The 12078-nt window shown below is 47.0% G+C and overlaps 1 protein-coding gene across 1 annotated transcript in view; it reads left to right on the plus strand.

Annotated features, from left to right (window-relative positions):
* LOC149370273 (uncharacterized) overlaps positions 1-11499 on the plus strand; it is a 65451-nt gene extending 53952 nt beyond the window's left edge. Inside the window, exons 10-12 of the mRNA XM_089582912.1 lie at positions 69-249; positions 1662-1725; positions 11357-11499. Coding sequence (XP_089439038.1) covers positions 69-249; positions 1662-1681 — 201 coding nt within the window. The 3' untranslated portion in view covers positions 1682-1725; positions 11357-11499. The remainder of the gene's footprint in view (positions 1-68; positions 250-1661; positions 1726-11356) is intronic.
* Positions 11500-12078: the final 579 nt, after the last annotated feature.

Genomic DNA, 12078 nt, shown 5'->3' on the forward strand with positions numbered 1-12078 from the left:
GAGTGTGGGTGCGCGGCCAGATCGCGTGTTCAATCCCCCCCCCCCCCCCCCCCCCCCCCCCCCTCCAGGCCCGTTCGACGATGCTGGCGACGTACGCGCTGTCGGGCTTCGGCAACCTGTGCTCGGTGGGCGTGATGCTGGGCAGCCTGGCCGCCCTCTGCCCCCGGCGGCTGGCCGACGCCTCCGAGGTGGCCTTCCGCGCCCTCCTGGCCGGATGCTCCGCCAGCATCCTGAGCGCCTGCGTCGCAGGTCAGTGCCCTCTCCACATCGCCGAACCTCTTACGATGTCCTCCTTAGCACTTGATTACGTCTTGCTAAGCTGTCCTGTGTGTGCCAAGTGGTTTGCTGGCAGATCAACTTCCACCTTTTTGAAAACCTGAGAACAGGAGTGAAAGATTGTGACTTCGGCCATGCTCGCCAGATGGCAGCATAGGTCCTAAAAGTAGGTGAGGAAAAGCTTATTACGGTAGTAAACCTCCTTCTTCTACGCTTGCGATTCCGCTGTCCAATATAGCTTTCAACTGAGTTGTCTCAAGTTATACTATGCCACATACCACGCCACACACCACCACACCGGCTCTCTGACCTTCTACTTTCGAGTGCTCTTACGTTACGTGCAGCCTAACCTTAAGATAGTTAACCAGCACCATCCGGCAACCATAGCGGCCGACATGGAACGTCCTGTAGAAAGAAAGAACGTAAACGGACCGACTAGTTGGTCGCTGTAGACTGAATGCATTTTGTCAGCGCATTTCAACGAAACGCAAAACAACGGAAAGGGGCACACGCAAGATAAACAATGATTCAGAGAGCTTTATTTCGTGTATTAAAGCCACGTAGAAAGCGATTAATGAAAACTGTGGCAGCTGTGAGAGCCCTCTTGTGCTACCTATGGCATGTCAGTGCAGAGACGAAGGTAAGGGAATTAGAGGCTCGTTGATATAAGCCCCTAAAGCCTACAGTCACTGAAACCAAGAAAAACATTGGAGCCAGAGCATACTTCTTAGGGATTGGGGATCAGGATGAGGAAATGTGCAATCATGTTGAATACCTAGTATGATGCACACTTACTTTCCTATTGTGATCAACACTCCGATTGGAAAAAGGACGTTCCGGTATGGTTTTCTCAGTTTCACTGACTGTTACCTTCACAAGCCGTAGTGGAGAACAATTTCAACCACAAATGTTTCTTGGAATATGCACCGAAACCTCTGTATACAGGATAGAGGTTTTCAACAACTATAAGCATGCAGATGTAGAGGGCATGTCGGTCTTTTAATGGGAGCCGCAGAGAGCGTGTTCATGCCGTCACACAGTCTTACAGCTATATGTCCCAGCCTTGGCCGGTTCTTTTGATGCGCCAGCCATCCTGCTTAGACACCCACTTCCATGGCTTCGCATAAAAGAAAGCTACCACCCCTTTAATTCTCGTTTAAAGCTATTTTTTTTAATGCTCACCAAAGTCGTTCGAGCGCACGTGTTTCGTGCGCATCCTCCGGGGACATAGAAGAGCCATTTGAGAGGGATATGTCAAAACACCAGCATGTAGCGAGGGAAAATGCCTAACGTTACATGGCCGCAGTGCCAACGCGAGAGCTATAGCAGCACGAGATATTGTGGATCAGGCATCTAAGGTGATTGTTTTTTCCTTTCGGGATCAGGAAGCCTCACCGACACCTGAGGCCGCTTGGACTGACGCATTTTATGTATATTTTTGATTACGAGGTGAGTGCAGCAAACAACTATGTACACAATTCCTCATTAAAATCTGGAAACGATGAAGAAGGCATACAGGTGGCACCAGCAAATCGGGAATCCACTAGTTCTTGCGGCGTTTGTGAACTTGAACAGTCCTCAAGATGAACAAAAAAAAAGTGAAGTTAAAAAACTCCCTGATTGTCAGCTCACTCTTATACTTCGTACTCTCATGATCGCAATGCTTGCGTGAAAAAAGGCCACCTGTAACTGTGTGTACATAACTTTTTGTTTTGTTTTTGCTAAGCATTGCTAAATCATGTCGACTGTTGCCAATATCGGTTGCCCGAGCCATTCCGGAACCGGTGTCCTGTCCGGCTAGCTTTGAAGATTCGTCTTGAGATCTGATGGTGCCAGCTTTGTGTCTTCAATGACTCTGCAACATTTTAGCGCCGCTCCGTAAATTTCTGCCAGCCTCTTTGTTCCTGCGGTGTTAATTTTGAAAGCCTTATTACTGTGCTGTCATTCAGAGACCGCTAAATGAGCTACCATCGACTCTTGGGTGGAGATGGCTTATATGATTGATGAGTTTGCCGCCGCCTTTCGCTCGACATTGCAGTCGCAGGTTCTGTCTGGCATAGCCGGCTTTGAAACAATGATTAGCGTCGCATTGGGAATCGAAGAGAAAGCAACGCACAACAAAAGAAAAATCTGAAAGAAGTGCGGTTGAGTCTTGCAGTTTTCTGCCATTCGGCTTTACCTGGTGGCGTGTCTTCATGGCTTTTTCTTCAAGTGTCGTGCCGCGCCTCTGCCACAGCGTGATATTTATCGCTTCGCAGCTACATATCACAAACGAAATAGTTTGAAAATGAATAAAAGGGTAACCGACAGAACATGTTGTCGGCCTCTAACCTACAATGAGAGCCCAGAATTAGGGTTAGTGAGGCGAAAGGTCTTAAGGGCACACTTAACTGGTTTCATTCCTTTTTCGTAGGTTTTTAATGACTGCGTTTTTTTTTGCCAGCTTAGTGCATCTAAGAGGCGCCGAGGTTACACACTGTCGCAGCTCGACTGCAAAGCGATGCTGTTTTCCCAAAAAAGCTTTACATTTTCTGTCAGTGTTTGTTCAAGCGTCCAGCGTGCGATATTATCGTTTTGGTTCATAACGCTGTGCCCAGTTGTCGTGTGTGTCCTCCTCGGGCACTGCGTGGTCGTTCGTGAAGTATCGCTGTCACGCTGTGTTAGGCACTGTTTGTTCGGTATGATGTTCTAAGTCATGGTAAACGCAGCGCTATACGGACAGTCTCCGCCATTGCGACGGCGGCTACCTTAAGTATGCGCGTAGTTATCGCCGCTCCCGAGTCACTTTTTTTTTCCGCTGTGGTCACAAGGAGTTCGTTCAAACAAACAGTCTGTGTCGAATCTAACGCCAGCTTAATACATCTAACACCGCGTAATACATCGAAATTAAAGTAACAACTCGCCCTAAGGAGCGGGTGGAATCCGAAAACTAATAACTGCATACGGTGGTAATTGGTTGTTTTTAATGTAAATGGGAATAAAATATATTCCCTAAGTATTTAAATGAAGAAACTGGTGTATGAGTGAGCTACAAATAAGTGACTAATTAAATTGTTAATTATCTTGTGGCTAAGTAAAAAATGGCGTAAATGTTTAATTTTGGCTACGTTCAGCGTTGTTTTTTTCTAAGAACCAGGAAGACAGAATTTTTCAGTTCACTCATTTTTGTGGTTAAAATTAGCGCAAAAGATTAACCAGTAACTATATCAGAGGCGTTGTCTGCGTATAGTAGTACTTGAGAAGAGTAAAGTACCTATGGGAAGATCGTTTATGTACATAAAGTGAAAACTATTTGGGGCCCATAACAGAACCTCGTGCTTCACCAGGGGTTATATTTTTGACATTTGATAAGAAATCATTGACAAGTACTGTTTGCTTCCTACGGGATAAATAACTATGAAAGGATTTAAGTGTACTCTCAGCGAGAGCGTAACTTTCTAATTTTTGCAATGAGATAGTATGAAAAACAGTGTCAAATGCCTTTTAATATCAAATATTTATTAAATATCTAAGAAAACGACAGCTATGCTATCTTGATGCATGGCGGAGTTAACAGCTTGTGATGAAGTGAATACAGCTATAGAAGTTACTTTATTTGCAAGAAAGCCTTGTTGTGGAGGTGTGATGATATTGTTCTCTTCAAGAAATTTTTTAGCCAGTTGCACGATGAGGTTTTTGAAGAATGTGTTGAGCACACTCGGTGCATACATTGTCCTGTAACTGCCTAGTTGGTTTGTATCTCGTGCTTTATTAATGGGAACTACTCTGGCAACTTCTATTGCATCTATATGTAAGTTATTATCTAGGGAGTTATTGAACTAGTGGCATAGGTAAGGACAGATGATATAGTAGTTATCTTGACTACCTTTGTCTGAATGACAACAATACCAACTGCCTTGCTTACTGTCATTTGACTAACAACATACATTATGTTATCAGTGGTGAAATCATGAAAGTAGAAGTTACTTCTCACAGGTTTAGGTACAGATGAGCTAGAGGACGGCAATGGAAACTAGCACGGCTAGGACCAACATTAATGAAGTAATTCTTGATATCATGAGAAACTCAACTGTGGGGAGATACTATTGAATGTGACTGAATTTTGTCAATTTGATCCAGTTACATTTCTAACTTGCATAGTCGCTTTGTGTCCCTTTTGTTTTGTGCAACCAGTTATGTATAATAGAATTTTCTCGGTTTTCTAATAATTGCTACTGACTTCCTGTAACACTTAAACTGCTTGGGGTAATCCTCATTTATTTGTTTCTTCATTTATTGCAATATAAATTCTTTCTCTTCAGAAGTACAAGCATATCTTGATGTATCCTGGGACATAGAGGATCTTCATTATTGTTTGAGGTATTTACGTGATGACTGGGCAGCTGCATTTAAAATGTACAAAAAATTATTTTCCAATTAAATGCTTATGTTCCTACTATGTATTGTATCGAATTTCATGCACTCAAGTAATACCCAACTCCCACGAAACCAATACAAGAAGATCACTGTGGCAATCTTGTCTAGATAATGAGATAAAGACTCGTGGCAAGGACAAACCGTTGCACAATAATCGGCAACGACAACGTTGCACACACCGGCTCGCTAATTTATGTCAAGTTTACACAAAAAATGGTCCATGAGAGATGCAGATTGACTAAATATCAGGGTTGGAGAGTTTACATTTTTTAGACTGAATGACAGAAGAAAATAGTAACTGGAGTCGTCTGATGATAGGTCAACGTTCGTGTGCTAAGAATTCGGCTGCTGTCCCGAAAGAAGCGGATTTGATCCCGGCCGCGACAGTCGCATTTCGATAGCGGTGAAATGCCAGACTCGTGTGCTGTGGGATGTCAGTGCACGAAGAACTCCAGGTGGTCGACATCCCCCCCCCCCCCCCCCCCCCCACCATCCCCCCGGAATCCCCTCCCTCCCCTACGGCGTTCCGCATAGCCTGAGTTGCTTTCCAAGTTTGTCTTCCGACGGTACTGTAGGAGGTCGATGACCTTGCTCCTTACTTCGTTCAGTTCTTTTACAAGGCGGTTGGTTTCCTGTTTAAGGTTGTGGTTTTCATCTTTCGCAGAAGCAAGGTCTTTTATAAACGTAAACATCCCAGTCTTGAATTCTCCATACTTTTTGTTCACGAGTTCCATACACTCTTTCATCACACTTTCCAACTCTTTCTCAATCGTTCTTGTGTGCCGCTGCGGTGGCACATGTGGTTATGGTGCTCGGCTGCCGACCCGAAAGACGTGGGTTCAATCCCGGGCTCGGCGGGCGAATTTCGATGGAGGCGAATTTCTAGAGGCCCGTGTGCTCTGCGATGTCAGTGCACGTTAAGGAACCCCAGATGGTCGAAATTTCCGGAGTCCTCCACTACGGCGTCCCTCATAGCTTTAGTCGCTTTGGAACGTTAAACCTCCATAAACTATAAACCAATCAATCGTTTTTGTTTCTGCCTTTCTTCTTTGTCATCAAAGCAAGCCTGAAAGTGCGCAAAAGCCTTTGCCAACTCTGCTATGGTGGAAGGTGGTTTTTCGCCCATTTTGTTAGCAAAGTACGCACGAAACACACAAAACACACTGAAAACCGAATGTACTTGGAGCAGACCAGGAGCTAGAAATTCGGTAGCTAAAACACAACGTACAGTCGCGAGCAAAAAATATTAGCACAGATCATTGGGGATCAGAATTTGTATATCTCACCACGCGGCGCTGCGGTACGCAGGCCTGCCTAACGGGCCGTTTCCATGTTTGCAGCGTAGGGGGGTACGGCATGAAGTAAGCTTTATAAAGCGTGCACCGCCCGAGCGTTGAAGTGCCGACCCTACGTGACTGTGCTTGAGGCATTTATTTTGGCTCGGTTATCATAAGCAAAGATGGCCTTTTTTTATTACCTTTTTTTTTATGTCCGCGATGGTTTGTCAAAAGGAACTCGCGGGAACAATAGATGATAGCGCTGCTTTTAGCCAGTAATTTTGCTGTCCGTGGCAGTCCGCTGAACCCCCCTAATACTGTAGAATGGGAACGGTCCGGCACTCTCGTTATCAGCCTCTTCGCCACCCGCAGCGCCACGCGTTGTCATTCCGGCGCTCCGGTGTTCCGTCGTGTGTGCTAATCTTTTTTACCCGCGACTGTACCTGCATAAAAGGTGAACAGCGGGTAAGTCGCTGCGTAACCCTACGGCTGCCTGGTCTGCTCCGGAGTGACAGTTACTCCAGGCCTGTTCAACGTTATAAGGTGACACGCCCGACGTCAGTGTCCCTTCAGCAGCGTTGCTTCATCAGTGGCACGAGTTTTATTTGGATTATGCCGTGGAACACGCAGAGTTTACGGTGCACTGGAACAGTTTCTGAAAAACCGGAACCTGTGTTCCAAATGGCGGCACCTATACAATCTTCGGCTAATAGAGCACATGCACAGTACGGAGATTAATTTCTGATTTCTCATCTATTACAAATTATATTTAGGCTGCCACTTTAAACAATGAAACGTACTGTCCGTTCTTATGTCGTATACTCGAGTAGCCCATGGGACAGAAACACCAGTTGCTACTTATTGTGTGCACCAAAAGTCATTAAAATTATAAAAGCGCAATGAAATGTGATTTGATCTATGCCGTGTTTACCCGAATGTAACGCGACAAGGATTGTAAGTGCGGGTCGACTTTGCGGGCGCCGAACGAAATAAAAACATGATTGTATCATGAAAGCCTAATTTGTGGGCGCGTAAAAGAAAAAAAGAAAGGAATGTACCTCGATTGATGATGCCGCCGTATACGGAAAGAGTAAAAGTTAACGGCCTGCCGCGGTTCCTCAGTGGTTAAGGCGCTCGCCTACCGAGCCAGAGTACCCGGGTTCGAACCCGACCGCGACGGCGGCGTTTCGATGGAGGCGGAACGCAAAAAGGCGCCCGTTTGCTGTGCGATGTCGGTGCACGTTAAAGATCCTCAGGTGGCCGAAATTATTCCGGAGACCTCCACTACGGCATCTTTTTCTTATTTCACTCCCACCTTCCCTTACAGCGCGGTTCAGGTGTCCGCCGAGATATGCGAGACAGATACTGCGCCATTTCCTTTCCCCAAAAACCAATTTACGAACAAAGACACCTCAAGAAATGGCTTTCACGAGTCCTTTTAAGGCGAAAGCCTTTAATGGCTCATGCTCACGGCCATGACTCCGTCTGTTACATTTGAAGTGAAAGTCATAACTAGTCACAAGTCATGACTAACTAGTCATTAACCAGAAAGGTGATAGCCTTTCTTTGCCCATGGAGCGAAAATGTGTGCGCGGGATCTGCGCGCCGCATCTGTGCGCTGATGGGTCACTCCATAAGCAAAAAATCCAAAAATCTTGGGCACGGTGAGAACCGGACGACCATCCTTCCGTTCCATAGCCGAGCGTGCCAACCGTTATGTTACGACATGCAGTTCTCCTTGCCCAGCGTAAGGACGCTGGAGAGCGTTGCGGGAAAGGCTTTCGGCTCATCGGACTTCAGATCACCAAAGTGCCCCCTCGAATTTTTTAAGAGAGCCACGCAAAAGCTTATCAGATAAGACCGATAAGCGTGGAGTCGCGCTGCGCCATCACCGCCTCGACGTGCCTCGATATATTAATGAAACTTGTCCCAGTCGCTCAACCGGAGGACGAGTCATTGCATCCCGAAGGTCGGTGGCCGTTCTCGGAGGCATTTGAATGAGTCGTCGTCTTGCGCGGAGCCGTGGAATAACTGCGCGGGTTCGACGTGGCCGAAAAGTGCGTCAGACAGCGCGTCAGACAGCAACACGTTAGGAAGGTGTCGCGAGAGCGCCTATTCGCGTGAAACAACAACGCCAAGCTTACGTGCACCCGAAGCGGATTACTACCATATAGAGCGCGGCATCGGCGGCGCTGTAAACTTTGAGCGAGTCTGGCGAACTTTCAGCGAACGAAACAAGTCCTTTACTATGCCGAGTCACGCGTGTTCTATCGCATTTCCCTTGGGACGATGCCTCGAATCCGCGCTGGTTACCCGAATGCGCCGTCTCCGGCGAGGAGTTTCATAGCGCGCCCGCTTCTACGGTCTGTGCGGATCGGTATTTTGTTGCGAAAGCAACACAACGCGAGTCGCCCAGCCATTTCGTGGAGCTGACAAAAGGCCATACTGCGCATACGCGTGGAGCAGTGACGTCACACGGCGCACAGCTGGCGCCCCGCCGCCGTCGCTGCGCGGGTGACTCAAGCGTGGCCCGCATGGAGCGTTTTTCCGGGCGATTCGTCGGCGTCGACGGCACCGGAGCGTTTTTTTGCCGCCGGAGAGGACGTTTTTGCCAAATCGTCGGGTTCTGTCGAAACAGATAAAAACGTCGACGCCGCGCCGACGCCGGGAGAGGGCAGCGACAGAGGGCCAATGAGAGCCGGAACGGGCGTCACGTGACTCTGGGCGGAGCCACGCCGGTCGAGAGAGACGCGCTTGCGAGCTCTCTCTGGCACTGTAGCTTGACCACCAAAACTGCGTCGTGCTTCCCGGAAAGCATAGTTATTATCCGGAAACACGGGCATTTGACACACCGAGGGTACCGAGTTCTAGTTCACTATAATACCGAGGCTTGGGCTTCGGGTTTCTCGGCCGAAACGGCCGAGCAGCGTGTTGTCTCTCGGAGGAGTCGCTTTTAGCTGGCCGCGCCGTCCATCAGGGGCACGCGTAAACGGTAGCGCCATCTAGTGACAAGACGCCAAAGCACATAAACGCTGTGTTGAAGAATTTTTTTATCCGTAATTGCTGATAACTACGATGGGTGCATTGCGAGCCTTTTTTCGTTCCAAGTAGAAAAACTGCTAATAGATGAAAATGTAGCAAGTGACTAAAAGCTAGACAACTGCTTCACCAGGTGTCGTTCTTGCGAGGTAAACACAGTTAGGCCTAAGAGCTTGAAAATCGCGAAATTATCTGAAAAACAAAGGCTAGTTATCGCTTATACCTCTACGCGTGGGCGAGCTGTGCGAAGTAAAAGCGAACCGCTACCATCTGAGCGAGCTATCACGTCGAAGAATCTAGCGGTGACATGTATTTATTCCGAAGTGGGCGAGCAGGGCGCAGCCATCTTGTCAACGTCGCCCGTAGCGCGCGCCGCTCGGCTGCTGACCATGCGGGAGTAAATTCGTCGACGCCGGCGCGGGCGTTGGGCGCGCGACGCGATTTCGCGGGTAAAAAACGCTCCATGCGGGCCAGGCTTCAGAGGTGCGGCCGCCGCGCTCGCCAGTTGCGCATGCGCAGTAGCGGCGCATAGCTAGCGTGCCGCCGCTGCCGCCACTACCGCACGTTCTCCATCGCCTTTCTCTCTCTTTCCTGGTTTTCGAAATCCTCCAGGTTTAAGAGCTAAATCACTGCCGATTTTATTGGCTCGCAGCCTCCATTGGTCGACCAGTACGCCATTCTTAGATTTTTTTTGTTTTTAACGTATTTGCAGGCCGGCCTGCAGGATAAATGAACCAGTATGCGAGTAAATACGGTATACCGTGCTTTTGTCTCCGCTCTCCAGTTAATATTGTATATTAATGCGAATATTCCATATTGACGTGCTGTTTACCGCTTGCCATTCAAGACCGGCCCAGGAATCGATGGTGGCCTTGCTAAAGTTTTAAAACTAATAGTAATTTCTCAGCAGTTATAATTTCTTTAATATTCCAACAGTTACTTGAATCTGAATGTGTAACAGAAGACTGAAAAGCAACTTATATTCTGCCAGTACTTAAACCTGGTGATAACACGGTCTTCAGAAACTGCAGGCCTATTTCGCTGACGTCAGTTAAGTGTAAACTACCTGAGTGCATTTTATACGCCCACATTATAGCCTATATGGATTAAAATGATTTACTTGTAAACATCCAGCATGGTCTGCGTCCCAAGTTTTCATGCCAAACGCTGTTTTACGAGTTGGTAACAGACCTTCATACTTCCCTGCATTTGTCTGATTATGTGCATGGCGTTTTTATAGATTTTTGGAAAGCCTTTGGCCGTGTATCTCACAAACGATAACGCTGAAAATTCATAATCTTGAACTAGATAATGAAACAACATGATGATTTGAAGTATTTCTAGCCAATAGTTTTCAGTTGCTTGAACTCATTTATTATATTTCTAGCCCAACCCTCGTTAAGTCAGGTGTCCCTCAAGTTTCAGTAATAGGTGCGCTTTTTTATTGGTTTATTGGGGTTTAAGGTCCCAAAGCAACCCACTGCTATCTCAAATATTGTTGGGGTCAGCCGTGGACTGGCTTAAGGATCTTTCTGCCGTTGCGACAAAACCGTCACTGATGTGCGCTGGTTTTAAGGCGGAAGCCCTATATGGCTCATCAGCAACGGAGCCCGGCGTTTGTCCAGATGATGTTGTACCAAAACCCAAGTGACCTCGTGCCCCGCCGTGGTGGCTAAGTGGTTACGGCGCTCGGCTGCTGACCCGAAAGGCGCGGGTTCGATCCCGGCCGTGGGGGTCGAATTTCAATGAAGGCGAAATTCTAGAGGCCCGTGTACTGTGCGATGTCAGTGCACGTTAAAGATCCCCACACGGTCGAAATTTCCGGAGCCCTTCACTACGGCGTCCCTCATAGCCTGAGTGACATTGGGACGTTAAACCCCAGTAAACTAAACCAAACCAAGCTCATCGTGACGTCACCAGAAAAAAATAAAACCTATTCCAAATGTGCGGGGAATTGAATAAAGGACCTGCAGAGTGCGAAGCGAGCAGCCAACCCATAAGCCACAAAACCGCGTTGGTTCTTGGCGAATAAAAGTGAACCTAGCGTATGCGTTTCCTTTATAACGTAACGCAACGTGGGCAGTCCTATAGAAGCCCTTCTTGTTCGGGCCTGCGACGGCAATGCGGGTGTTCACACGCCTTGCACCTGTCTCATGAAAAAGAGTATTGCAAAACGCTTAGCATGTTTTCGATACACTGCGCTTCGCTTCATCTGTCACGCGGGTTTCGCTATGCGATGCCGTAGCTGTCTTCCACGGGTATTGCGAAAGGGATGCAGTAAACCATGCGTAGCTGAATACTCGGTGACTCGTTTCTCCGCATTCATATTTTGGCTCCGTCTCTTTCAGATTTTATTTTCGGCGTCGTCGACCGGACCATTTTTGACAAGCATGATCTGTTCAAGTATTAAGGTGTTTTTATTTTTTGAGAACGAATGTTTCTTGCCAGTGGTTCCTTCCGAACCAAAGTGTATAATAAAGCTCGTCATCCAAATCCATTTTTTACATCATAATAAAAGTATTTTCGCATTCTTTGTGCGACGGTGTAAGCTCAGTTAGGATCCACGATTTACATTCTGCGGGCCACCAAAAGGTTAGACACTATGGGACGAGGGGCAGTATTTGTTTCGACAAAAAAAAAAAATGTTCTGTATTCGAAAGTTGAATGGCAGGTACGTTAGCTATCAGTAGAGGCCGGATTTTTAGGCATTAAAAAGCATGTTTTAGGCGCCATAAATAGGCGGCTAAAAATTGCATTTTAGGCACCTAACGGAGAAATATAGGCACTATAAACTTTATCAAAAATGCACTGAGTTCCGAACTTCAGTGCGCAATATCTGCCGTAAAATAAAACAAAAACACAGCAGGAATGATTTGGGTCCTTAAGCAAGGTACGAACATAAGAAGCCGTTTTTTTTAAGACTGTCGCGCAACTTTTCGTACAATACACATGCCTCAGCAGAGCAAAAGGGACGGTTACCAACACTTTTAAAGCACTTTGGTATACCTCGAAACAAACAATTCGCTTGTTGTGTACAAAAGTGTAAAAATGAACACCTTAACAGGAAGCC

Source organism: Amblyomma mixtum, chromosome 1 (genome assembly GCF_055824585.1).
Source record: "Amblyomma mixtum isolate Tamu chromosome 1, ASM5582458v1, whole genome shotgun sequence".
NCBI lineage: Eukaryota > Metazoa > Arthropoda > Arachnida > Ixodida > Ixodidae > Amblyomma > Amblyomma mixtum.